A 26,593-nucleotide genomic window follows, 5' to 3' on the forward strand; every position below is an offset into this window, starting at 1 on the left:
ATACGTCAGTTACTCTTGACCCTTGTGCAGAAAAGCCTCACTTCAGGTTGTGTTGTTGATTTGTATTACCCTACTTCTCCTTCTATTATGCTGTTAGAGGAGGTCATGGAGCAGAGAATGGGGGTTTAATAGAGTTGTTGGAGGAGGAGGACAGGCTGTGTGTGTCAGTGTGTGTATAATGACATTAGCATCTAGGATAATGTCTTTCTGCAGACAAATCCAGGGCAGATAAGATGTGCAAAGCCACTGTGTTTGTTTTCATCACTGATTGTTGTGAGAATTTTGAACACTAACTAAAATGCTGTCATCGCAGGTTTAAACCAGTCTAGTCGTCTCTTCCCTCCCCTTACCCCTCACCCCCTCTTGTTGTCCCCTCCCTCAGACACACACACCCACAGTTTAATTTTCTAGCATTTTGGTGTGTGTGTCTGTGGAACCGGTGCTGACTAGCTGAGGTCGCTCGCGGCTGGTTCCTGCCCCCCACCCTCCCCTCTCTGTGGTCTGTACATTGAGTTATTTATCTCCTGCTGTTGTTTCTACGTAAACAAGACGTACACGTTTCACATAGTGAGCTCATTCACGTCGTAAAGGAGGCGTATCCTGCACAGCATGCAAATGAGTAGATAATTCTCCTGCAGGGCAAAAAGCACCATGCTGTCTTCTGCAGCCTCTTAAAGAGCGTGTACTTTGATATTAAATAGGTTTAAAGGGTCTGAAAGCTGATGATTCCCTGTTCAACATGATTACAAAAGCAAAGGAAGATAGAAAAAAAGCTGTGATTAAAAAAAGGGGTCTATTTGGGAAACTGCAGAACAGATAGGGAGGTTCCTCCCAGGGCTGTATGTTCTAGATAAGGGAATTGTTTTATTCCCAGTTTGCTATAAAAACAAAACACATTAAAAGTCAGCTAACATTTACTGCTCCAAGCATGCTCCTGGAACTTTCCTTTTTCCTTTTCAACTGGTTTGTTTTGATTTTGTACTTTAGCCCATAAGAACCTACGCCCTTTTACACATTTAGAAAAAGTTCCTGTTAAAGTTTCAACATTGACTCTCCCATAGTTTTCCTGACAGTAAAAATGGGTTTGGGCTCTCATGGGTTAGATTCAACACAGATCACAGTTGTTACGTCGTGATCCACGCTCAGTCGTCCAGGCAGTGACACGCCGGAAGCATTTGTTCAGTCTGGAAGGCTGACAAAACTTTTCTCCCACTGAAAACAAAACGTCCAGTTGAACAGAACCAACTTTATGGGATCGCAACTGTTAATTAATTCTGTAGAGCATTTATAAAAGATGTGATGAGAGCATACGAAACTGCACCAAATGGGATGAACGGCAACTGAAATGATTTGATGGGTTTTCCGGGCTGATTATTTCTCAGCCGACACATTTCATTAACTAAATGAATTGCAGACACTTCATCGAACGGGTCAGTGCTGATTTAACACCGTCCCAGCAGTGATGGAGAAATCCAGCAATCAGTGTTATCACAGCATGCGACAGCATTAAAAAATCTGCTCTGTGTCAAGCCACAGGTTACTTATATTTTGTTAGGAAAATGAGAAATAGGTGCAATGATTTATTGAAACAAGAGCAAACAGACGTGGAAACACAGTAAATAAGGCAAAACTGAGTTTGTACAATTATAATGAGTTTAAAAGTCAGAGATGACCTTTATTCTCCAACACAGTCTGAACTCAGAGCCAAACATTCGTGTCATTTTTTTATGTAATCTTCAGGAATAGTTCTCCAGGCTTCTTTAAAGACATTCAAATGTTCCTGATTTGTAAGACTTGCATTTGCTGCCTCTTCCTTCCTTTTTAGGGTTACAGCGAACACCGTGCAGAGATATTCAGTATTATATTCAGCTAATAACTCTCTGAGAATCACCTCGATGGTGATAGAAATCCTACTTTGTGTTATCTTTGGTATTTTTCATTGTGTTGTGTGTAGACACATGAGTTAAGTGCTGTTTGAATGCCCGAGTGACTCAAAAGTTAATGTGAAGTGGTTTAAACAAACAAACAAACATTCCTCTGGTCTGGTTCAAGGACTGGACTGAAAATGAGTGAAAAAGTAGCCAAAGGAAATCTGTGACAGTCCTTCAGAAACCTGGAGACGTATTGCTCAAGAGCACGTTAAGAATTACAAGAAAGTCTGGCTCCTGGGAAGAAAATATTAAGAAATGAGGGGGCGACTCAATACTTTTGAACTTCACTGTATATTTTCATAGAGCAAAAGTATTGTGGGATATGTTGAGTGATTGGAGATTCATGAGTCACAGGTAGATTGAAAATAATAATCTGGCACTGAAAGTGTTAATATCACAGCTCCTCCATGCAGAGTGGAGCACAGACTGTCAGGTTTGCCTTGAAGCAATGGTGCAAACAGGCAAAGTGACACTGTGTCTTGTTGCTAATGCACATTATCACATCTCATAATAACACACTTCCCACTAACACGGGTGTCAGCATCTGCAGACACTTTGAAACTAACATGACTCAGACAAAAAGTCTTCGTGTGTGGATACCTGACGGGTGAGTTTTTATTGTGATTGTTCTTGACAAAGTGAGTTTGTTCTGATTAATAAACAGTTCAAATTTGGATTTTAAGATGTGTTGATTTTGGAGATGCTGAGCGAGCCGCTGAATGTGCCTCACTGTCTGCTTTGTGGCTCTGCTTCTGCTATTAGTGGTTGCCATAATGACCGGGTGGTGGACAGCGCTGAGTTATCAGGTACGTGCGTCTGAGCTGAAATTTGTGTTTGGCCAGTGACTGCAGGATGAGTGCTACTTTCAGATTAGGCTGCGGTGTGTGGGTGTGTTGAAGAGCTCTCCACCAAGAAACAAGCGGGAGAAGCAGGAGAGAAGAGTACACAGCTGCACAAACAGCAGGTTAATTCAATGTTTCTGGGAACGGCCAGATCTGCCTCGATGTCCCGTTTCCCTCCTGGCTCAAGCTGAGGCGAACAAAACAAAAGAATTTTATGCTCAAATGACCAGCCTGCCTCTTTTCCCCTCAGAGATGTGTGCACGTACGCCATTAAATGGATCTTTCTTTGCTTCTCTGGATTCTTTCACTGGGGCTCCGATTTGTATGAAAACTGGCAGAGAGCAGGGGCCCCTTCCTCTCTTCTCCCCTTCCCCTCATTCTTTTATCCCAAAATCGGTCACACTTTGTGCGCTGACATTATGCAAGAGAGCAGCACAGCACCGGACACTCAGTCGGCTAAGATTTGGCTCAAAGCGTTGGCCAGATCAACGTAACTCCTCCTCCGTGTCCTGGGGGGTTTGTGAAGACAAAAACACGTTGAGAATAATTTTGTGCTTGAGTTTTGCAACAAAGGAGCAGGGTCATGATTCAATCTGTGGCACACATGGACCTAAATCTCCCCAGAGATGGAACTAAGAAAAGAGACATCATTACTGAGAAAACCAGGCCACTAAAGCAGTTTAAATTCATTTATCTCTGCTGCCAAAGGGGCTCAGCCTACCTTACAGATACAGCTTTGGGTTATTTGGCATGTCCTAAGAGAGCGTGTCTATATTTACCTGGGTGCAGTCTCCCAACAGGCTTTTACCTTGAAAGTTAGGTAACAATTACCGCGAAGCTGCTCCAGGCAGCAAAAGATTACGAGCTTAACCTGCACCTACACTAACAGGCGCTCCTTCTGCAGACTGTGTACATCTGCAGTGTTCCCAGTGTCCACAGGGGGCGTTCTGACCTTTGGCCTTGTGTCTAATCAAAATAATCTCGTTACAACTGGCTCTCTCACTACACAGGAACAGGATGAGTAATTTACAGAGTTGCTAACTCTGATGTGTTCAAGTTCTTCTGGATAATCAGAGTTAACTGGTGACACAGTGCAGAGACTTCTGTTACAGCTCTGTGTGTGTGTTTACTGCGCAGTCACATTGTGAGGGCATGACTGAGTTTTTGGAGATAAGAAAGAAGTCTGTAGCAAATAGTAGGGTTTAATACTGGGGTAAAATCGGCTGCAGGTTAAGATTCATTTTTCATTATTGGCCACATGCGGCCAAGTTTGATCTTAAGCAGGTCAGACCAGTGAAAATCCTCTGTCAGCGTAAAGATTGCTGCTTTGGGCTTAAGCTGTAAGAAATAAATGTGTAAAAGTCATGTTAGCTCAGAACTCTGACTGTCCTGAAATTAGACAACAGGAAATGTTTGATAGTTAAAAGCATTTCCTCTTTTTGTTTTTGTTTTTTATGGGGAACCCTGTAAAAATCATAAATAGGAGAAACTTTCTTCTAAATGTTTATCTGTTAATTTTATTTTGGTGAGGTATGAATGGCCATCGGGGGAAGGTAGAAGTGCTGTAAAACCTGTGAAAATACAGTTAAAATTTATCCTTTGTTCACATTTTCCAAAGTTATTCTTTGGACCAGACTTGAGTCTTTGGCAACTGATTCTTATGTTCGACAGAGTCACAGTTCAGCCCTGTAAAGCGAGGGAGATGCCACTGTGTGGGAAGGATGCCACATAACTAATACTCTCCAGTTTTATAAAATAACTACCCTCTGAATTTGACTCTGGAGGGAAAAAACATATGCACCTTTAACACATTTAAGTAGTTGTTGTTGTTTTTTTTTTTGGGGGGGGGGGGGGGGGGGTAGGGGTTAGATGCACATTTTAAAGGCCAAAGAGATTAAAGAAAACATCTGGCACAAATAGCTCATAGTAACAAAAGTGCAGAGGATACAGTAGAGACAGGCAAAGGCAACAGCTGCTGTGGTGTTGGACATGCAGGTACAGCAACACTTCCACTGACACTTGTATAAAAAACAAACACACGGTCATGGACACAGAGCTGGAGTCAGATGATGAGTAACAGGTTACAGTGGATCTGTGATCTATATGTGATGCTGCTGTGGATGCCCATTTCACACACAGGTTGATGGTTGAGGTTGAGGTTGAGGTTGATCCACCTTTTATTCTTCATTTGGATCCGCATGATGTTGCAGATGATGGATGTTACTGATACGGTCATCTCAGGCACAGAATTCACAACCAGCACGTCCAAGTAACATCTTTATATTACTGTGCGTATATAGATGTTTGCGTCCTGAAATATGTGTTAATGCTGCTGTGAGAGCTGTATCTGCTGTAGCAATGCCCCACACACAGGGTGTCTAAAGGCTTGTGTATGTTCTGTGTAATAGCTCATAATTTGGTTGTGGGTTATAATCATAGCAGGGAACCATTATTACAGTTCAGATTGGCAACAGCCACCAGATTGGTGATAAATGTAGTGCCATAGGCTCGTGCACAAGTTGTTGTTAGACGAAATGTCTTAAAGTCTTTGTAATAGCGATGGCGTGGTTTAAAAGTACTCAACCATGGGGTCTGACACCTTTCTGAAACAATCTCTTACTGATAATGAGGCTTAGTAAAGCAGCACTCCTCTAGATGAAGTGTTGAGCGCTGCTGCGTAACGAAGAGCAAATCCAGCGTAATTTAAAAATATGCTGCCTTTATTTTTTAAAGCTTTGATCACATTTTCACATTTGCCTGGTATACAGTGTAAGCCCACATCAAACAGTTATTTACTATTTATTCATATCCGTCCTGCGTTGAGTCCTCAGCACAGGAATTACTCCTTATTTCATAAATTATTTCAGTTAAAGGAATTAAGTTGGGAGATACAAACAAGAAGATTGCAATTCACAAAATAATGGAGTTCGGTTCTGACACATTCAGGAAAGAGGAAAGAAAAGCGAGTCGATGAGCTTCTTCACAGAAGTGGCACCAATGGAGAAAAGCATGGGGGCCCTTTTGGAGGCCGGTCACAGCAGGATTGTCTTCTTCGCCCTTACAGTCCGCTTTCATCCTGCAGCAGGACAAACATCACATGTTCAGTTGACATATCGGACAGGACGCCGGCTCTCAAATGACTAACAGGGGTGTTAATAAACTGGAGAACCGTGTTAATATGTAGACATCTGATGATACAGTTCACATGTGAATGTGGATGTTGTGGACAAGTTTCCACATTGCTGCATACTTTGGATATAATGTCTAAAGATAAGTAGAAGGACGCAGGTCATCAGTAGATGTTTAACCATGCGCTAAATGTGAGCTTAATCTTTAGCGTGTGGATTTGTCTTGTCGTTCGTACAGTTCATGTTGGTGTTTATGAATTTTGACCTTGTTTTCTGTCAAGCTGCTGGTTTACTTATTGCACCTTCATGGAAAGAAATCTGTCACTGCTTTTACATCATGTATATTTTTAGTAATTCTTTTAGCTGCTGCATCAAGAGGAAGGTATTGGAAAATGTTATCTGAAATATCTGAGACATGGGAATGTTTTTATGACCTTAAAGGTTTTTGTTTAAACTAACCTTTTATTGTTGAGTTTGGTGTTTTAGCTTTAGATTTCTTTGTGCAAGTTTGGATTTTTATGTTACATGCACTCATTGCACTTTTGGAAAAATGTGCTTATTTGTGAATTTGCACTACAAACACAAACAAGCAGAGGTTTCAGATTGCATAACGACTAAAGACAAACAAGAGATAAAAATTAGCTCGGCTCTGCGCAAAAGTATGAAGATCCTGTTCACAGCAACTGAAAACTACAAATGGCACATTATGTCTCATATCAATCGATCAGTCATTCAATTTGTACATCAGCCATAAACTGCTCTGTAAAAAGATACATTGAAAAGGTTACCAGATAGTTAGACGACCATTTTTGCACTCGAGTTTTGCATTTTGGCTGTTTTTGAAATCATTTGTAATTACAATTGGATGTGAGGATGGTTTACGTTCGTGAAATAATGCAATGTGCACTACTGTGAAATTAATTTGTCTGCTGAACACAGCCCTGAAACAAAGTGTATAATGTGCTCACTCCTTGAAGTATCTTTTAGAACGACATAGCACTAAACAAGCGAGAGGCGGGTGTGACTGAGAACCAGAGGGCCCGTGGTGCCTGCTGTTCCCACATGGTAGGAGCTTGAGCACCTATTCTCTGTGTCAAACCCAGCTTACAGTGAAGAAAAAATTCTGTAATCTCATTGTACAGACTGACTTGTAATTATAAACCAGAAAGTTTTTGTTAATTTACAATTTTGTTTTCTTTCCTGAATATCTGACGCTCGTGCTCTGAATCACAACCTGCTTTATCAGCTATTTTACCCTACACAGGAACATCATTTATAAAAAATTATTATTAATTGAAAAAAATAAAACAAGCATAAAAAAGGTACATTTTCTTTATAATATGATTTCTTTGTGCAACCAGAGGAGTCGCCCCCTGCTGGTTGTTAGAGGTATTAAGGGTTAGGGCACATATACACTGGCTTCACTTTTTCTTTTCCTAGAGCTTTTATACAGTCTGCAGTCTAAATTAGTTTAATAATACAAAGCATAGATTTTTTTAGACCTTGTTTCCCAAAATGCTTAAAAATTCCTTTAAATTAGTGCTGTTTCCGTCCCCACTGGGAGCCCTTTTCCTATCAACACAGGATCCAAACTACAAAACTTGTTTTTGTAATCACTGACAGGCTGGATGGAAGTCATGACCCGCAATCCAACAGCTCTAAAGAAATTCAGTCTGGAAGTACAAAATGGCCAACGGCCATAAATGGAGTTGCCGAGAAGAGCCGACTCAGTTCCAGCAACCAAACCAGCTACAGCACATTAGTGAGTCGTCACTACGACGCTCATGTTTGAATAAACTGTTTACAATTTTACTGCCTCGAACGTCTGACCTCTGAGACTCACAAATACACTCAAGTGATTCGAAGGAATTCCTCTACCCTCGCCCAGCTCAGGCAGAGGTTTAGGATTCGTTCACTTACGTCTTTGCTGTCCCGACAGTCTCCGCAGATGCATCCCAAACAGCCGTTGATGGCCTGGAGGCCGCAGAGCACAATCTGCAGCAAGCCCATGGCCAGCAGGATGGAGAACAGAACGATGTTCCACAGCACTATGTTTTTAGGGTGCACACATGTAGTCCACATATCCTGGTTTACAAGGTAGCTCCCATTGCCCCTGTGAAGGAGAGGAGCAGTGGAGCATAAGCAGTGACCAGAGCTCATACTAACAGCATTAATGAAAATATGGATGGAGATGGGGAAGTGAAGAAAAGGCGGTGATGGTGGAAGAGAAGGAGAAAAAAGTGTGAGGTGGAGAAAGCAAGCGAGTTGTAAAACTTTTCAACCTTACTTATTTACATAAATATTAAAGGAATACTTCTGAGAAATAATATAGTCAAAGGAGCTTGCGAAGAAAAGCGTCTGGACTTCTTTAGGTTACTTGAAGACGTTTCACCTCTCATCCGAGAAGCTTCTTCAAGCTTCTTCAAGCTTCTTTGAGAAATAATATATATTTTCTTTCTTGCTGATATGCTCTCACATCCCCTTAAATCAACACAAAGTCTGGAAACAGGTTAATCCAGTCCAGGCAAGAAAAAACAAGTCTGTGCCGCAGCTCAACATCTCACGAACATCTTGTTTGTTTGAAAAATCGAAGATTAGATATGATATAATTTGATATTTTAGAACATTATTTCATTATTGCTACAATCATGTAAAAAAAATATTTCACAGGGCCTAATAGGACCTGGCTGGATCAACAAATGTAAGCTGCTCAGGTCCAGTGACCAGCCGACAGCTGGTATGAGGTGTTTCTGTTTATATGCTGTGTTTGGTTTTTACCAAATGTAACATGGTGCATTATGTCCAAACATAGCAAATTTGGTCTCATCTGTCTGAAGGACATTGTTCCAGAAGTCTTGTGGCTTGTTCAGATGCAGCTTTGCAACCCTAAGTAGTGCTGGGATGCTCTTTTTACGGGAAGAGGCTTTGAGCTTGGGTTTTTCACAGGACTGCATTTTGTTACAGGCTCAACAGCTAAAAAAAACAGGTTAAAAAAAAAAATAAGCCAATACAGATTACCAAGAACAGCAGTAAACAGCTGTTCAGTAAACTGAAAATGAGTCACAATGTCCAACTTGCACAGTCTGAACATGCAAAAGTAAGGTTATGTCCCTGATTTCTCTCTTTGTGACAGCTGCTCATGGGGCGAATTTATATTAGTTAAAGTTTTTCATTGATCAACATCCTGCAGTGTCTTTTCTTGAAATTCCCTTTCACATTAAACACTATCACTGCAGGACAGTGCTTGATCAGCGTTTACTCTGCAGGCAGTAAATATTTATATGTGACATCTTCAAACTTTATTTAAAGGCTGTTGAAGGTTAAAGCTTTCCTTTCCTCTAAACAGCATCACAGAAGTACAGAGTACATTACAAGACAACGAAGTAAACCAAAATACACTGATCGTAAATGAATCATTTCCCTTTTTGCAATCTAGAATTCTGAAAATTTTGTTTCCTCAATTTGATATCTTATCGCAGCCTATTCATAGTGACACAGACAGCAAACACAAAGGCATCTTTCCCAGCCTCCTTCCTCGCAGCAGATATAGAGCACGTCTTATGATCTGAGAGAATCACTTCTTGTTTTTCATATCATCCTTTCAGCACCGTTAGAAATATTAAACAGCAAAATAGTTTGGGCTAAAAATCGACAGTTGACAGAACAGAAACGAGAAAGAGGAACTTAAAGTTTTCTGGAGGAAGGACAAGCCCAGGTCACATGTTAATAACCCAACATGTATTGTGTAATCAGACTTGTTTTTCTTGGTTTGCCCTTTAAACTGCTGTCATAACAGACAAGCCTGAATATTAACAACAAGCTCATATTTATTAACAGTTGTCCCGATTGCATGATGGGCCTTTATCACCTGCTTTGGGTGGATGCTTATGTAACCCTTTTAATTCCGTCTGAGTATCGATGAATATTGCAAATGTTTAAAAGGGTCAAGAAACACTGATGGAACATACTGGCTCGCTGTGCCACCTACTGGACTTTAAGAGTATTGCAGGATAGGGCTGAAAGGGGAAGGTGACGTAGAGAAGGTGGCACTGATAAAAAGACAGGAAGCTGAGCTGTACATTGGAGGGATAGTGGATATACTGCACAAAGGAAGATGAAGATGCAGTCATCAGGCAGGAGGAAAAGAGGAAGACCTCAGAGGACATGTTAGAGGGTTGGTGTGACAGAGGGGGATGTTAGGGATAGGGTGATACTCTGTGCCAAACTCTAACAAAACCAACCAAAGGAAGAAAACTAATACAGTAATGATTATATATTTTGGTGCTTCTCAAAGAAAGCTAAAGCAGTTAAATATAACTTAAGAGAAAAGAAGAATAACTGAAAAAGGAAATGTATATATTTTATCTGCCTGAAGGGTATCAGTCAAGACTATAATTACTGGCTCAATCTGCTGTTTCAGTGCTTATCAAAAAGTACATTTAAAAATATAATGATGAAGGTGGGACACTCACGTGCCCGTGTCTTTAAAGGGGTACTCCCATTCGCCACTTTCCACCTGGCACTTGGGTCCAACAGCCAACCCAGCTGAGGCGACACTGGTGCAGTAAATCCCTCCAAGAACGCCGATGGCGGAGGATATGACCGAGCTGAACATCTAAAAGAAAGATGAGAACATTTAGGTGTTTTTTCACTCGTGCAAGAGATTACGAATTATTGTAACTGTACAAGTATGTTTGTTCTTTAGAGAGATTTTTTTAGGTGATCTCTTTGCTGTCATTCATCATTTCTTTCTTTCTTTTTTTCATTTTTCTGGGACAAGTTCATGTTAATTTTACTCAAACTTAATGTGGAAAACAAATGGAAGGAGCCATGAATCACTGTAGGAGACAGAAGTTATATGAAGTATACAATATACATACATATATATATATAACCTAAATATTTACTGTTAAGGGTTTTGGTTTCCATATTGGGGTTTTTAAAAAAAAGTCCATGAACAGGGCTTGGAAAAGAGAGAACTTGTGTTGCTTAACTTCTATTTCAAAGAGAAAAGTGATTTCCTTTTTTGTTATTTTAACTTTTTTTTCTGAAAACATGCAAAAATATAAATAATCAGGCCCTAAAACTAAAACATTATCAACTCAAGCATCATGGAGCTTTCTTTTAATAATAAATAAGCAGGTCGACATAGAGTAAAGCTAAACACAAAAGTTTATTTTATCCCCTGTAGAATCATTATTAGGTTACTAATTAACTGATATCATGTTTTATGGCTTTTATCCAATATGTAAAATATAAACAGTGCTTAAAAATGTATTAAACTGCCAACCAGTGTAAGGTTTAGGCTGCAGTTGCCCTAAATTAACAGTGTTGGTAATAACATTAAAAAAAGTTTCTGTTATAGTGCCTGTAACGGTTAATCCACCAGTATGAAGAAGCTCTTTAATGAAAACAACATTTTTAATGCTAAAATATAAGTAATTTTGTTATCCAGGAATTTTAAACAGCCAGTTTTGATTACTTGCTAATATAAAAATCTAATGCGTATTTCCCCGATAAATAAAAATATCATTTGTAGCTTTAATCAAGTTTTTTGCATTAAAAATCAATATTTGTGTTTTCTTGTTTTTATGACAGGTGATCTGATGAATTTACTAACCCCTTTATGTACTGTTGTTGATATCACTGCAAGGTTATCTACCCAAAATAAAAAGGAATGGCAAAATGCACGTCTGTGATGTGTTACTGGACAGCGATCACATGGACAGCTCATACACACAGTGGCTTTCTGCCTACGCTTACTCAAAGTTAGCCATTTATGGTCTCAGTGCATATAATTAACCCAGAGGATCGTACTGCCTTCAACGTTAGCAGCCTTTCAATGCAAACATAATTTTTTTATTTCCCTTTTTCTTTCTAAGTGTCAATGACCTAAGATGCTAAAAGTCGAAGCAGTGCATATTTTTAAAAATTGCTGTCTGGTTATTCAGACTTAATGGCTCCTCACTTCTGTAATTAGCGACGTAGTTCCTAATAATCAAAGAGAAGTGAGGATCTGGAATTCAGATAAAGAGCTGTACTTCTGCAAAACATCTTCAGCAAAACTTTAAATACTTATTGTTTGAAGTACTAATGATTGTCTTTGTCGGGCGCACCTCAAACAGAGCATGTGGGCACATTAATGATCATGCACTAAAGTTTGTCCTTTGGACTTTTATATACCTTTTATTACACATCATTATCAGTGCAGTCCCCCACACACCACAGTATTGTGTAACATGGAAATGCAATAAATCTTTCAAATGATTTCACTCACCCGGCAGCGGTTGCCACAGCAACCTTGTCCACAGCAACCCTTGCCCCCGGCCCTGATAGCTGAACAGCTCGGACACAGCATCTGACAGGTGCAGAGACGAAACATTACATCTGCTATCAAAAAACAGTTTTTGTTGTTGATGAATTCTCTCAAAAAACTTTTTTTTTTCTATTTCTTTGGGTCCACCCACAGGTTACATACTTATTTGTGTGTGCGCATGTGCACAATTGTGTGTGTGTGTATGTTCGCTTATCTATCAAACCAAATATTTGTAAATCCTGCATCAAGGTTTACCCAGCAGGCAGCGACATCCCAAAGTTAGACGAAAGGGATCAGACTTCCTGGTCTGAACTAAAATGTTATACTGAAGCACAAAAGATTAAATATTTATGAATTATTTATTGATAGTGATAGCTCACACAATGTCAAGATAGTCCCCTTTAATAAGGGAAGTGTAATACAATTTAACTACTTTAGCTTCTTTAATAGCATTAAGGAAACTAAAGTAATGAAAGCTGGCAAATTAATGTAAACGCTACAACATTTCTATCTCTATTATAGCAACATAAATACTTTAGTAATTTAAGTGAATTTATTTATTTTATTATTAAAGATCTTTTATATGAGTGGTGTGATTTGGTTACATTCATTATTTATTTTCAGAATGACTTACATTTACATTCTTCTTCAATGTTTTGGTATCTAAAGCATGTTCTATGTACACATAAGCTGAGCTAGAATTAAAAATGTTTACTCAGTGAGTCATAACCCCTCTATAAAATAATCCTTAACCATTGTTAAAGGTGCTGCTTTTACAGGTTTTACATATGACAAGTCAAATAATAACATCACGCTGAACCCCAAACCACTAATAGGCTGATAGAGACAAAGAGGCGTGTACTATTAATAAAAATGCTCTAACAAAACTCTATGCTAATCTAAAAAGGATCATGCAGTAGTAATTCTCAATAAAACTCAATAAACGTAAGCAGTTTAACTTTACTAGTTTACACTACGAAACGTAATGGCTGAAAAACCCAATAAAAATGAGCAATAAAACATTTCACCAGACTCTCTGCGTGGAACTGGTTTACTCACAATCAGGCCTCCTCCGAGGAGCCCCCCCATGAGCCAGACCTCGGTGGAGATCTCGCTGGTCTTCAGTTGCTTCCCGTCGGGGAAGAAGAGCAGCAGGTTGGAGATGATGCAGATGAAGGCTGAAGGCAGCAGGATCAGGCCCACCAGGCGGGCGCACTTTCCTGTACAACACATGGCTTAAGCTTCTTTTTTCTTTCACTTGGCTGCTCTGTGGATCTGACTCCCCTCTCAAGAGGAAGTCGGTGAAAAGTGCAGGAAACCAAAAAGAGGAGTTGAACGAGAGAGAAAGAGAGAGCGAAAGAGAGCGAGAGAGAGGAGATCACCTGTGGCGGCTCACGCCACGAAACTCAAATACAAGCAGTGACTGTTACAGCGGGGAACAGAGAGGGAACAAAGGCCAGATGTTGGCGTGGGTGCTCCCGATCTCTGATGTCAGAGCTGGGCGTCTCCTCACACGTCTTAGATAAAGATGAGAAGTCTTGAGGTAGAGACTTATATTTGTAATGTAAAGTTAACCAGAAAAAAAAGTGAACCACTGATAGACTACATGGAAAGGTGGGGGGGGGGGGGGGGGGGGGGGGGGGGGGGCTGTGTATGTGTATGATTTTTTTCCATGCACCTGATGAATCAATCACTCATTCAGTCGCTCAGAAACAGTACTAAATGTCCAGATCCCTTGGGCTCAGAGTTTGGACAGCATATAAAAAAAGAGAGAAGACAAAAATGTTTACTAGAAATGACTGCGTGGACTCTCAACTATGAAAGTATCAGGTCAAACTCCATCACCTGTGATGGTACCTAGGGGGTTCTCGGGGAAGGATGATGCCAAAAAGGCCTGAATCCATCTCAGACCTGCCACCCACCGAAAATATTTTGTGAATTTCAAAATGCAGCATGTATGACAGAGGAGCCCAGGAACTGCTGACACATTTACAATTCTCTGTCTCTCAAGAAAGCACTGAATCACCTCTACGCACTGTGCTGCATGACGACGATCCACCACACTGATAAACATGTCACTATAAAAAGACTATTTGCCCTCATAAACATGAGCAATAATTCTGAATAAAATGCAGCTGACAAATACAAATCAAAGCTTGATTTATTTTTGCAATAATTAATCATTAATGAAAAGTGCTCGTTGTAAATTCACTGTGTACCAATGACGTAAATTTCCATTTAAATCTTTCCATTGTACTTAAATAACAAAATTTACAGGGACATTTTTTTTTCATGTAATCAAATTACTTAACGTGGGCATAAATATTTGTGAGTTCATGCCACAAACGTGTCTCATTCAAAATGAGCAAATAATTTTTCACTAAAAGCAATCTATTCAATTTCAGTGCAGTTTTATTTATATTCCTGTTAAAAATCCCTTTTAACAGAAAGAAACCTCCAGCAGCATTCAGGGTCACCTAATCCAGCAGTAACTATAAGCTGTATCAAAAAAGAAAGTAGAAAGAGTGTCTGTCTTCTAAATCCAAACTGGAAGCTTTAATATTTAGATATTAGTCTAGAGCAGAAGAACTTGTTTTGGAATTAAAAAATAATAATAAAACAAATTATAATAATGTGAAGCGTTGAGTACCTGCCAGCAACTATGACTGTGCATTAAACCGCCACCACATCTCTTTAGAAAACACTGGACTGCATAGCAAATGTAATTCGCACAGGAGCAACGTGTATAAGAGACCCACGGAAGCAGAATTTGTACTTTTAGCAAGTGACTGTGTTCTTTTTAATGAACAAACGTGTGAGCCAGTGCAGCGGTGTGGTTCACTGAACAGCTCTGCACTACAATGATAGCCTCTGGCACGGAGAGCTTTGAATATAGAGATGCTTGTTCAAATCATTGTGATGGTTTAACCCACTCATGGAATTTAGGAAATTTCTTGATGACTTTATTTCTAAGTATGTAGGAAACACAGATGAACAATAGAGGAAACAACAAATCTTTGCCTCTTCTTCCATCTGTTCAGTTTGGATGCCTTAAATATGTCCGAGCATTAAAACCAGTAAACATGCCCCGCTCTGCCTTACACCACAGCAGCTTTATTCACACTTTCTGGTGATGTAGAACCTCCGAGTGTTTTACTTTGTCTGATTAAAAATTTAAATGATTCTCATCCCACTTTTCTCGCGAGAAAGTTGCCAAAAGCCAGGTCCTCTGCAGTCCTGATATAACGGTCCCAGTCTGGTCGATGACGCTGCACCCCTGCCAGCCAATAACGTGAACGGTAAACAGCTGTCACAAAACCTCGTAGTTTCGCGACCCCCCGGCAGCCGTCGGCAGACCTGAATTAAAAGCCACTTGCATTACCATAGTTTATTTCTTTGTCACGGAACAGCGTAGTTGGATAAGGTGACATAATCCAGAAGCGTCTTCAGCTACAATGACAGGCAAGTGCACCCCTCACGGAGTCTCAGCAGCCTCGGGGGTCATTTGTTTAATCACAGCTCACACAGGTTTGTTGCCTGTCATGCGCAGATCAAGTAAAGGAGCTCGTTTCAAAGTGCCTGCAGGCTCGGGACAAGGCTTACTGTCCATACAGCCGCTTCCCTGTCGGTGCGGCCGTGCTGACAGCAGATGGCGCCATAATCACAGGTAATAACAGACAGGAGTGCGTTTTGCAAGCTCATAAAGTGTGGTTGTCATAGATACCGTAATATTAAGTAATGGCTGAAAGTGCAATTAAGCAAGCAGGCTACTGTCCTTAAGTGCAATTAACGGTGGCTTCATTTCAGGGGCCAGTATGCTTTTTATGTGCTTATTAGTTTATCTGCAGATTAAATGTTGTGATAAAACCACAGCACAACAGCAACAGCAGTTATAGTACTCGTATGCTTCTCGTGTACTAATGCACTGGTTTTTTTAATCAAGCAACAAAAACCAGATACAATATTTATTCATTTCTAAGATCCTGTGCTTTTCTTAATTATCACATGTATATAAGCATTTTTCTTATATGCTCACATGTATACATTTTAGGTTTTGATATTTAGATTTGTTTACTTAGGCTGATTCGATTGCAAGTCAGTGCACTGAATTTTATTTCTAGTGTGCACTCAATGGTCTATGTTCTTAACGACAGTAAATGAACCCAAGTACTCTTCCACCGATACTACTCACTATATAACATTATTCAATTTTCACTTTTATTTGACTGTTCTTCTAATATGTGAATTTGTGTTTATCTATAACCTCATACTCACAATTAATATACATGCTCGTGTATATTGCACTGCAGTAAATGTTATCGTTTGTTTGTTGCGCAGGATTTTGTAGCTCCTCATAATGCAGATGTGCTCATGTGCTGCTGCAGTGAAACTTTCATTTCGTGGAATAAACCTATAAACTTTAATTTATCCAATCCGCTTTGATCTCATCTGGCACTGAGCTTAACTTGGCTGTGAATTTCCCCAATGAGAAACAATAAAGGATATTGCTATTCTAGTCTATTCTATTCTATTCTATTCTACTCTGTTGTCTGTAACATGGTTCAGTAGTAAAAACGGCATGCAGAAGTTATAATACATTAATGTGATCTCTATAGAAAGTAAATAAAACTGACAGAGGCAATTTCCTATCGTAATTCTTTTTATATATTTTAATAGTTTCGGCAGACTTTATTTATAAAACAATTTACGAATCACAGATTTTGACTTACCAAGAGAAGGCAGTAAAACAGTCAGACCCAAATGTACACCTCACAAAGTATGATTGCTTTTCAAAAGCCGGAGATATCAAATGTGATTTTACGATGCCTCCCAGTAGAGCACTGTAAAAGAGCCCAGGGTCTAAGTATTGTTAGGGTTCCAGGCTGCAATGTGGAGAATGCATCTTATGGACTGACGGTGTGTGCCGAGCGGACTGCCATCCAGAGAGCTGTGGTGGAGGGCCACACACAGTTCAGCGCCATCGCCGTGACATGGTAAGACACTCAGTCTCAACAAAGCACGTTGCAACATATTCCCGAGCGCTCATCCTGTCCTCTCCTCTATGCAGTGACATCAAAGACCGCTTTGTTGGACCATGCGGAGCGTGCCGACAGGTCCTCATGGAGGTGAGGAGGTGTCTCTAAGGATTTTTTCCCATCTAGGAAAGTAACCCAGGAATCCAGGAACCCATATTCATCCTTCCCTGTAAAACACATCTACAGTGATAAGTAGCTGTGTGTCTTCCAGCAGGAGAAGCTGCATTTTACAGGCTTGTTAAACTAGAACAGTAAAGTGTTATAGCTTTGCTACAGTGAAGGGCACTTTGTATCAGCAAAAAAAAGCATATTTTCTCCTCCTAAAATATTGTCATAAACATTTAAGATTAGATTAGATTTATTATGTGTCCTTTCAGAAATTAAAATTGTACCTTTGGGGAACTGGAGGCGTCACACTTACAGACATCAAAGACAGTAACAACAAGAAAGTGCTGCAGTAAAATTGATGAAGATCAAATATGTACGAATATGTGCGAGTGACACCCATATCATACCACATCATATCATGTGTCACCTGGATTTGTTCAGCAGAGTTATACTGCAAGGTATAAAAGACCTCTGGACACGCGACATTCATAAACGTGGCACCCTGTAGCTCCAGCCCGATGTTAGTAAGGCGCATTCACCAATGATACATCACTGAGCATGTCTCGCCCCTTTCCCACCACTTGTGATTCTCAATGTTGGGTTATACTTTGTTGTTGCTGACTTGTGATCTTCCTGCTGATGTTTACAGTGTGATTAGAAGGGATGTTTTCTGTAATCCAATAGACCATTTTAATCAAAATTAAAAACACAAACCACTCTAAACCTCATGCTTTACATACATGTAGCTTTTAGAAATATAATGCATGAACTTTATTTTGTTAAAGATGACCCATTATTGTTAGACTCGCCATTTAATCCAGTCCAATGATATTTTATTCCAGTTGAGTCTTGCCTGGGCTTTGAAATACTTTATGTTAGGAATAAATTATAATTTTGGAAATGACCCATTTTAAACCTTGCTTGCTGATATTTTTATATCTTTTTTGCTTTCTCTCTGTGTGTTTCACAGTTTGGATCAGACTGGACTGTATACTTGACCAAGCCAGACGGCTCTTACAAAGAAACCAGCCTCAGTGAACTGTTGCCTTTAGCCTTTTCCCCATCACATCTAGCTAAGAACTGATGAAACCTCAGTGAGATCCTTCTTCAGCTGATCTTACAGTGACATAGCAAAATTAAATAATTAAATAAATAATAAATAAAAATAAAACAGCCTGTAGACTTCTATCATCTTTGAAGTTATTTTACGATAAATAAATATAAATGTGATGCCAAGCTACCCATAAACAATAAAGCTTATTGTTTAAACGTCTGATGTTTTTTTGTTACGCAAGCGAGGCGTTACCAGAGAGATCTCACGATGACGTTTATGTGTCTGTCATGTGACCACGCTGGGCGTGTCTTAAATTCGTTTCCGGAAACATGGAGGCTGTACTGAGTGATGTGGTGGCTCCTGAAGACCTTCTAGTAAGTTTTCACGTTATTAAACTTCTTCCTTGGGATTAAAACACACATTTAGCATATGAGCGACTTTTCCTGTCGCCCCACGGCGTCTGTCAGTCGATAAACGTTGGTACTCGGGAGAAATGTGACATGTCGACACGCACTTAGTCGCGTCACGTAGCTAGCTCGTGCTAATCATCATGAGTGAACATCCGGACACTGTGTTATCGTAGTTTCGACTAATAAAACAGTTTATGGCTAATGTAGTTTGGCAGTGATGTTAGACTTTACTTTGTGAACTAACCTGCTCAATAGCTGAACATTGTAATTGTTCCTCGTGGATACACAACAAACAATACTGAGGAAGGGTCAGGGCATCTGCTAATATAAACACAATCGAAGTGACTTTTTCTGTAAATGAATAAATAATAATAAAATATGAAACCAGGTATAAATTTTAGGTATAAATCTGGGACTCCCCACCATTTGACCTTAGAACTGAAGAAGCTTCTCGGATGAGAGGTGAAACGTCTTCAAGCAACTTAAAGAAGTCCAGACGCTTTTCTTTGCAAGCTCCTTCGACTATGAAACCGGTCATTTTTGCCTATTTTTATAATTCCAGAAATTTGAGAAGAAATATAACAGCGAGCTGGCGAAGGGTGCTGTCTCCAAAGAAACAAAGTTTGAGTATGCTTGGTGTTTGATCAGGAGTAAATACTCACAGGATATCAAGAAGGGGATTGTACTTTTGGAGGGTAAGTCCACCCACTGTGCCTTATGTACTTATAATGTTATTACTTTTCTGTTGGCTAACAGGATTGTTGCAAGTGCCCCTTGCGGTGTACTGAAAATCCAGATAGCTTGAGTCATCAAAGTAGCTTCCTTTTTACCTCGTTAAATCACCATCGCAACTGATGCTGAACACATAACCTGGGCCCTGTACTACAAAGCGAGTTCAACATAGCTAGGATTTCTTTCAGCTATCAGGATTCACTTATCCTAACTTTGGGAAGCAGGATAAACGGTTACAGGAAGCTGGTTATCAACTCGTAAAATTAACCAGAGCTTTCCCTTGCACCACAAAATAATGTAACTGTAGTAACTAAAATTATAGAAATGTCCTTGGATTGTAGACTTGTTATAGGTTTCCTGATGACTCTTTTCCGCTGACGCAGTGCTGGTGCTGTACTTATTCAGTTTGGACTTTTTTGAGAACCAGCCCACAGTTCAACATGAGCATGTATATTGCTGCAGTAGTTAAGTACAGCTTCTTTCATTTAAGAAAACTGGCAAAGGGGACACCTGTCCTTTCATCTGGAGACTGTAATAGCTACTTTTATTATGTCTCAGCTTGATTATTGTAATGCCCTTAATGTTAGAGTTACTCTTCCCTGTCGACTCGATATTGGTGCAGAATGCTGCTGTGCTGTGCTGTGGGCACATTACACCTATTCTGGCTGCCTGTGCACTCTAGAGCCCAAGTTCTTGTATTTGTTTTAAATCCTTAAATGGTCTAGGCCTGTCTTTATTCCCACCCTCCTGTCCAAGCTCTCTGGTCATCTGACTTGTTGTTCCTATGTGGATAAATTGCCTTTTCACATTAGACAGTCAGCTACGTGTCCATTTCAAAAACCCATGTTAAAGCACATTTATATTCTCTGACTTTCTACCCAGCATGTGACATACATCTCTGCTTGTTTTTATTGTTTTATACTTGCTTGTTTTTATTTTATTGCAGTTTTTAGTGGTACTGTCTTCACTTCATTTTAATTTCATTTTTATGTACAGCACTCGGTGTCTTCTACGACTGTTTTTAAAGTGCTTTATGAATAAAGTTGGTACGCTATGGACTGTTTCAAACTAATAGTTTAATCTTTTGTTTGGTTTTTGTCGTTGTTTTTGTTTTTAAGTAGTTATTTAACTACATTGTTAATGGACATCGGTATACAAAAAGTGTGAGATGGAAACTGTGAGCCCAGGCAGGTCACTTCAAAACTTTACAGTAAACAAAGACTTGATAAGTTAAGATAAGATAAGTTAAAAGTGGGAACAGAGCTGGTTTAGTTTCAGCTGTTGTTTAAGCTGAGCCTTAAATGTGTGATAAGTTGAGCGCTCTGTTATTCCCATTGATAGACTCTTAATTGGTTAGTATTTTGAGTAGTAACAGCACATTTTGTCCAAATTTAGTGAACCTATAAATTACTTCACAGCCCCCTCTAGTGGTGGCCCTAGTGCTAAACCCACAGTCTGTGCTTGCACTAATAAATAAAGGAGGTTGGCATGTCCATGTAAAATCTTATACATAAAACAGTCAATTTTTAACATTATTAAAACTCAGGGATTTGTCATCAACACAGCAAAAATATTCCAATCTTCAAATGGGAATAACTTTTAATCAAGAATTTTTGTGGAGGTTTTTTCTTTTTTTTGTAAGTAATGAGTCTATTGATTTAAGTGTTGTTTCAGCTGTTAACGATAAGGTATTGAAATGACAAGCAATGCAAATAAAAGGATTGTACAGTCTAAGCTGCGGTGACCATCAGAGTCTAAGTTGCTGCTGGATTGCCCCTGCGGGGTCCTGGAGCCCGGAGCTGGGTGAGTGTGTGTGCGTACAGGTCTGTGTGTCTCCATGTTGGGTGAGTGTGTGAGTATTTTCATATGTGTCTTTGAGGGTGGGAATGCATGTTTGTGTCGGGTCTTAGACTCCACCTCTCTCAGAACATCTCCCCCCCACACTCCCTGCCAGTGGCTGGTGCCCCAGCCTGCTGGTGCCCCCGCCTGCTGGTGCCCCCGCCTGCTGGTGCACTGATGGTTCTCGGTGCTCGGGTGTGTACTGGCTCACTCTCGGCTGTTGCCTCTTAACATTTTATGCATTATTAGCACTGTATGCTGCTCAGTAACATTCAATATTTTTATTTACTGTTACTGATGCTCATGTTGGTTGTTGCTGTGGTTTCCTACTGTCTTTTTGTTTGATTTTTCTTTTTCTTTTTTTGGTTGTTGTTGTTTTTTTCCTCTCCTTTCTTATAAAAAAAAAAATAATAATGATAATGATGAGTGTCATCAGTGAGTCATTGCGGCAGCTCCTCCTGCGGTCGCTGAGGTCAGCGTCTCCAACTTTGGAACCAGCAATTTTGTGGTCTTTTTCTTTCTGTATAAATGGGTGGAACTGGTTTTGGATTAGGCACTGGCGCTGCGTCACTGGAAAAGCTCAGCACAGCCAGCTCCATTACCTGCACAGTGATTATTCTTGTAACTTGTGACTTTGTGGCTTCAGTGTGTTTTCAGCTTTCCTGGTTTGAATCGTGTGTTTGTTTGTTTGTTTGTTTGTTTGTTTGTTTGTTTGTTTTTCTCGTAGAACTGGTTCAGAAAGCATCAAAGGACGACTCCCGGGACTTTTTGTTCTACCTTGCAGTGGCCAACTACAGACTCAAAGTGAGTGGCACCTGTTTCTTCTCAGTTCAGGTTTATGGGAGACAAAATGAAGAAACAGACCTGCAGAAATCTCTGCTTTTGTATCACGCTGCTTTTGAGCTTCAGATAAGAGAGAGGGCAAAGGTCAAATCTGACAGACAGCGCAAAATATTTCTCTCTCTGACTTTACCTCTTACTTCCTGCTCCTCCCTAAAAGCATGTCATCTTACTCATTGGTTCGCATTTACCGAGGGTTTTTCTAATTGGTCTAATCCTAAAGTACTGCTGAGGCATGGTTACATACACTAATAGGAAAATGTTTCCTTAACACACCCAGTTCTCTGTAAAAGAAATGTCCTCACTTGTATTTCAGTACCATAATGTGCTCCTCTCTGACCTCCCACTCACCGTACTTGGAAGATAACTAATCAGACCTTCAAAGTCTGCAGGTCACAATGAACTCTGTCTCTTCCGTGTTACCTTTTGCACAATGAGTGTACATGAACGCCTTTTACCTGACGATCTTCAACACATGATGGATTTCTTTCATGCTTTCCTGCGTGAATAAAAATGTCCTTTTTAATGATGCCAGAGAGACATGCCATTTAATGAATCTGTGGAAAAGTTTTGCCACTGAAGCTGGCGGTTACCCTGCCCGCATTCCCAACGAGCCAATCAGCAGCTGAAGCGGTAAACAAACGAACCAATCACAGGCATGCAGTGAGAGCTTCATGACCGTTTGAACTGTGTGGTGGACATAAAAAGACGCAGATAAGCACACTTATTGGTATCCTTGGTTTGCCATATCCGTTACATGAATCAGCATTTGTTTCGAGTGATCTGGAGGGATGACGTCGATCATCATCATCATCATCATCATCATTTATTTATTTATATAGCACTTTAAAAACACACCTGGTAGACCAAAGTGCTGTACAATACTTATATGCACATAGCGGCACATTCAATGGAGGAGCGTTGTGTAACCTGGATGTGGATAGCAGGCGGAGAAAAAAAAAACCTTTTTAGACCCTTTATTATGGAGCAAAGTCCCACTGACCACAGCAATTACTGCCATGGCTCTATCTCCCCATTAATTTAGATAGCCGCTTGGAGGTGTTACAGGGGTGGCTGTCGAGTGATGAGAGCTGCTTTTGGAAGGACTTCCATAAACTAGACTTTCTCTTCTCCCTCCAGGAATATGAAAAAGCTCTCAAGTATATCCGCATTCTCCTAAAGAACGAGCCGGGGAACAAGCAGGCTCTGGAGATGGAGAAGCTCATCGACAAGGCTTTAAAGAAAGGTAAGAAAGAGGCACTAAATGGTTTCATAATAAAAGCGCTTGTGTTTTGAAAACTACATCCTGACCTTTTACCTCTTGATATCTAGATGGCCTTGTCGGCATGGCGATTGTCGGGGGAATCGGCCTTGGCGTGGCCGGCTTAGCGGGCCTCATCGGCTTGGCCGTGTCAAAAGGAGCTGCCAAATCCTAACTTGGGTGTGAGTGGGAACGTGGATGTTTTTCTGGACTCACACACTGACCAGCCTGCATAAAAATAAAGCTTTTGTACTAAAAGCTTGGAAGACGTAGAATTCTGATTTGAGGGTGAAATTAAACTGCGTTATTTAAAAGATTTGAATATTGCCAGCTGTAACAGGGGTGAAAATCGTCGTACATACATTTGTTGACACACTAATAACCTGTCACTTCCTCATTTGTCGTTTAAACAAACTAGAATAGGAGACGTGTTGTTTAACCCTTATATAATTTTTATACTGTGCACTTCAGCCCAAATATTTACAGCTTGTAAAAAGAAAATTTGTCCAGATGCATGATTTTGCTTCAGTTGTTGTTCGTTGCATTGATTTTTGAAGCGTTACAGAAAGTGTTACTGATGAAGCGGAAAGTGAAGCTTGTAATCCTGTAATGAGGGAAGAGAATCATTTGTTTGATGGTGACGTCTCGGTGACTGCCATACTTCTGCTGCTGCTGCTGAGGAGGCAGTGAGCAGATGTTTGCATTTACTCTGGACATGCAGTTTCTTAAAGGGATGCAGCTCTTATAATGGAAATTAAACTGTTTTATGTTGCGTAAAAAGCATTTCCTAACATTAATATTAATGGGTTGTTTTCCATCTCTATTAATAAAATGATTTTCAAATGAGAGATTTGTGTTGTATGCTTTTGATATCTCAGAGTAACACACACACTACTGTGGAGTAAAAGCTATACTTTAAATTCTTTTGCAGCACAAGTAGCACAAATAAGCATTTGATTACATGGAGTCCTCATTATAATAAGAAGATATTAAAACATTGAGCAATGTATTTATATGGATAAATACATTGTAATGAAATGAAATTAAGAAAAGTCAAAATCTGAATTTTACATAGTTAGCATAATTAGCCTATGTTGTTTGGGATATGTATTCACAAGTCACATTTTAATTGTACGTTGAAGCCTTTTATTCACCTGACATCCACAAACAGCACACAATCACCAGTTATCTAACACCTATGTCTGTGGGAAGAAGCTGGATTGCCCTCGCAGAGAAATCCACGCAGAAAGGATCTAAACGGCATTTAGACCAAGAACCTCAAGCAGTGACTGCACTGCTGTGCTTTAAAAAAGAAAATAATAATACTTTTTTTCAAATCAAATCAAATCACTTTTATTGTCACATCACATGTGCAGGTACATTGGTACAGCACATGTGAGTGAAATTCTTGTGTGCGAGCTTCACAAGCAACAGAGTTGTGCAAAATACAAGAATGGCTACATCTGAAACTAATAAATATATGTACAATATATAATAGTATATGCATTTCTGGATGTGTATACTAAATATTTTTCTATGTGTGTGTGTGTGTGTGTGTGTACACATATTTTACAAATTAAATAGAGTAAATGAATCAAAGTACTTGAATCAAATAATTAAATTAATCTACAAATGACTCAAAATTGTTTAAAATCCTTTTATAAAATTGAACGCAACTTTAAAAACATGTTATATACTTTTGAAGCTATTTTCATATTTACTTTAGAACCTGTTTAATATGTATGTATAATCTTTTTATTCGTTTGCTATTTGATAATGAACCGATAATCTGACATATGCGATATTGCGCAGTGGTGTTCCCATCACTGCCACGCATAACACACATCAGATCAACAAACACGGTGAACACAGCAGCTGTGAGCGCGGTGTCAAAGCTGTAGGTCCCGACGAGTCACCGGCTCGCTCCCCTGACGATTCCCGGTCCACCTGACTGGTTTGTTAAAGAGCGGGAGCGCGCGCACGCAAGCTTCCTCACACACCAAATGAACTTGAACGCATTTAGCTCCCGAACTCCTTATTACCACAAGGCATATTTATGTTCACACGTCCCTCAGTATTAACACCTGAAGTCCACAACAGGCTCCGTGTCAGATTTTCCTTCCTGCTTCACCCTTTGGCGCATCAGTCAACAGAATCTATGTAAAGCTCGGTGTTCTTCTGCACCCAAGCTGCTCGCGGGGTTATATAAAGGACCTGTTTGTGCTCCATCAAAACTGTCAGGGCTTTATTGAGATGAGAGCAAGATGTCATTCTATTTTATAGATTTATGGGACTGGTGTTGCATAGGTGTCAAAAAAATTCCATTTCCAAGAGCTCTTTTGTTTAACACGGCAAGAGATTTTCAGTAGGCTACAGCATTTAAGTCACAACACCGTCTTAAATCAACCAAACTCTGATTTGCATTAAAATGAAAATTGCTGTGAAATTTTAGCTTCACATATTAAATACTTTTTCAGCTGATTTTTTTTTAAATTACCGAATCAATCAACCGATAATATATTGAAAATATGAAAGAAGACCGGCACTCCTGCAAAGTCCCATATTCAAGAACACATTAATTTAAAAAAACAAACAAACAAAACAAAAAACCTTCAAAGTTGCAAAAGACAACTTGTGACAAATTTAAATGATAAACACTTGAATTACTCAATACTGTAAAATTAGACAATTTTTTTAACATTACATTTTTAGTCACAAAAATGAAGAAAACTTTTATTCACCTTTCTTATTTTCTGCTCTGCTCTTTGCAAAAAACATGTGATGGTCCATAGTTTGAATGTACAGTAGGCTACATAATAATTGCCGTTCAATTTAGCGTCATATATGTATTAGAATTAAAGGCGTGTTTTTTGTTTTTATGACATACAATGTTTATATCGTTTTTCTTGCACATTAAAATCAGAGGCAGTAATTGAAAATGCTTATTTCAAAAGATAAACTATTACAGATGAAAGCCTGAAATGTTGAATTTTCTCACCATCAAAATAAAACGGGGTCTTTAATGTGGGACTCGTGCATCAACAATGTCTGCGTATTGGCTTATTAAAATATGTAGTCCTGCATATTTGTGCGCAC

General features: G+C 39.6%; 3 protein-coding genes across 3 annotated transcripts; 2 read left to right on the plus strand and 1 right to left on the minus strand.

Annotated features, from left to right (window-relative positions):
* Positions 1-5,491: 5,491 nt before the first annotated feature.
* tm4sf5 (transmembrane 4 L six family member 5) lies at positions 5,492-13,838 on the minus strand. Its single transcript, XM_085402444.1, has 5 exons — positions 13,277-13,838; positions 12,179-12,259; positions 10,374-10,516; positions 7,822-8,014; positions 5,492-5,849 (listed from the first exon to the last, which is right to left on the minus strand). The coding sequence occupies exons 1-5, from the start codon at positions 13,448-13,450 to the stop codon at positions 5,832-5,834; spliced, it is 609 nt and encodes a 202-aa protein (XP_085258570.1). The 5' UTR covers positions 13,451-13,838; the 3' UTR covers positions 5,492-5,831.
* A 1,644-nt stretch (positions 13,839-15,482) lies between these two features.
* Positions 15,483-18,598, plus strand: LOC146674964 (cytidine deaminase). The gene is made up of 5 exons (XM_085399303.1): positions 15,483-15,679; positions 15,768-15,884; positions 17,100-17,211; positions 17,286-17,343; positions 18,332-18,598. Exons 1-5 carry the CDS (start codon positions 15,673-15,675, stop codon positions 18,443-18,445), a joined length of 408 nt encoding a protein of 135 aa, XP_085255429.1. The 5' UTR covers positions 15,483-15,672; the 3' UTR covers positions 18,446-18,598.
* A 64-nt stretch (positions 18,599-18,662) lies between these two features.
* fis1 (fission, mitochondrial 1) lies at positions 18,663-24,345 on the plus strand. The gene is made up of 5 exons (XM_085399298.1): positions 18,663-18,789; positions 19,388-19,520; positions 22,124-22,200; positions 23,377-23,482; positions 23,569-24,345. Exons 1-5 carry the CDS (start codon positions 18,745-18,747, stop codon positions 23,670-23,672), a joined length of 465 nt encoding a protein of 154 aa, XP_085255424.1. The 5' UTR covers positions 18,663-18,744; the 3' UTR covers positions 23,673-24,345.
* The last annotated feature ends 2,248 nt before the right edge of the window (positions 24,346-26,593 follow it).

The sequence above is a fragment of the Rhamphochromis longiceps genome, linkage group LG3, assembly GCF_057381845.1.
Source record: "Rhamphochromis longiceps isolate RC_006_pf linkage group LG3, R_longiceps_female_GT1.1, whole genome shotgun sequence".
In the NCBI taxonomy this organism is placed as follows: Eukaryota; Metazoa; Chordata; class Actinopteri; order Cichliformes; family Cichlidae; genus Rhamphochromis; species Rhamphochromis longiceps.

Excerpts from the sequence above, each read along its gene's own strand:
- tm4sf5 (XM_085402444.1), bottom strand. The coding sequence starts at position 13,450 with ATGTGTTGTACAGGAAAGTGCGCCCGCCTGGTGGGCCTGATCCTGCTG. Across the intron at positions 10,517-12,178 it reads GCTGTGGCAACCGCTGCCGG|ATGTTCAGCTCGGTCATATC; the intron begins GTGAGTGAAATC and ends TCTTTCTTTTAG. Across the intron at positions 8,015-10,373 it reads CCCTTTAAAGACACGGGCAC|GGGCAATGGGAGCTACCTTG; the intron begins GTGAGTGTCCCA and ends TCTCCTTCACAG.
- fis1 (XM_085399298.1), top strand. The coding sequence starts at position 18,745 with ATGGAGGCTGTACTGAGTGATGTGGTGGCTCCTGAAGACCTTCTA. Across the intron at positions 19,521-22,123 it reads GGGGATTGTACTTTTGGAGG|AACTGGTTCAGAAAGCATCA; the intron begins GTAAGTCCACCC and ends TTTTTCTCGTAG. Across the intron at positions 22,201-23,376 it reads TGGCCAACTACAGACTCAAA|GAATATGAAAAAGCTCTCAA; the intron begins GTGAGTGGCACC and ends TTCTCCCTCCAG.
- LOC146674964 (XM_085399303.1), top strand. Across the intron at positions 17,212-17,285 it reads AGCGCCATCGCCGTGACATG|TGACATCAAAGACCGCTTTG; the intron begins GTAAGACACTCA and ends TCCTCTATGCAG. Across the intron at positions 17,344-18,331 it reads GCCGACAGGTCCTCATGGAG|TTTGGATCAGACTGGACTGT; the intron begins GTGAGGAGGTGT and ends TGTGTTTCACAG.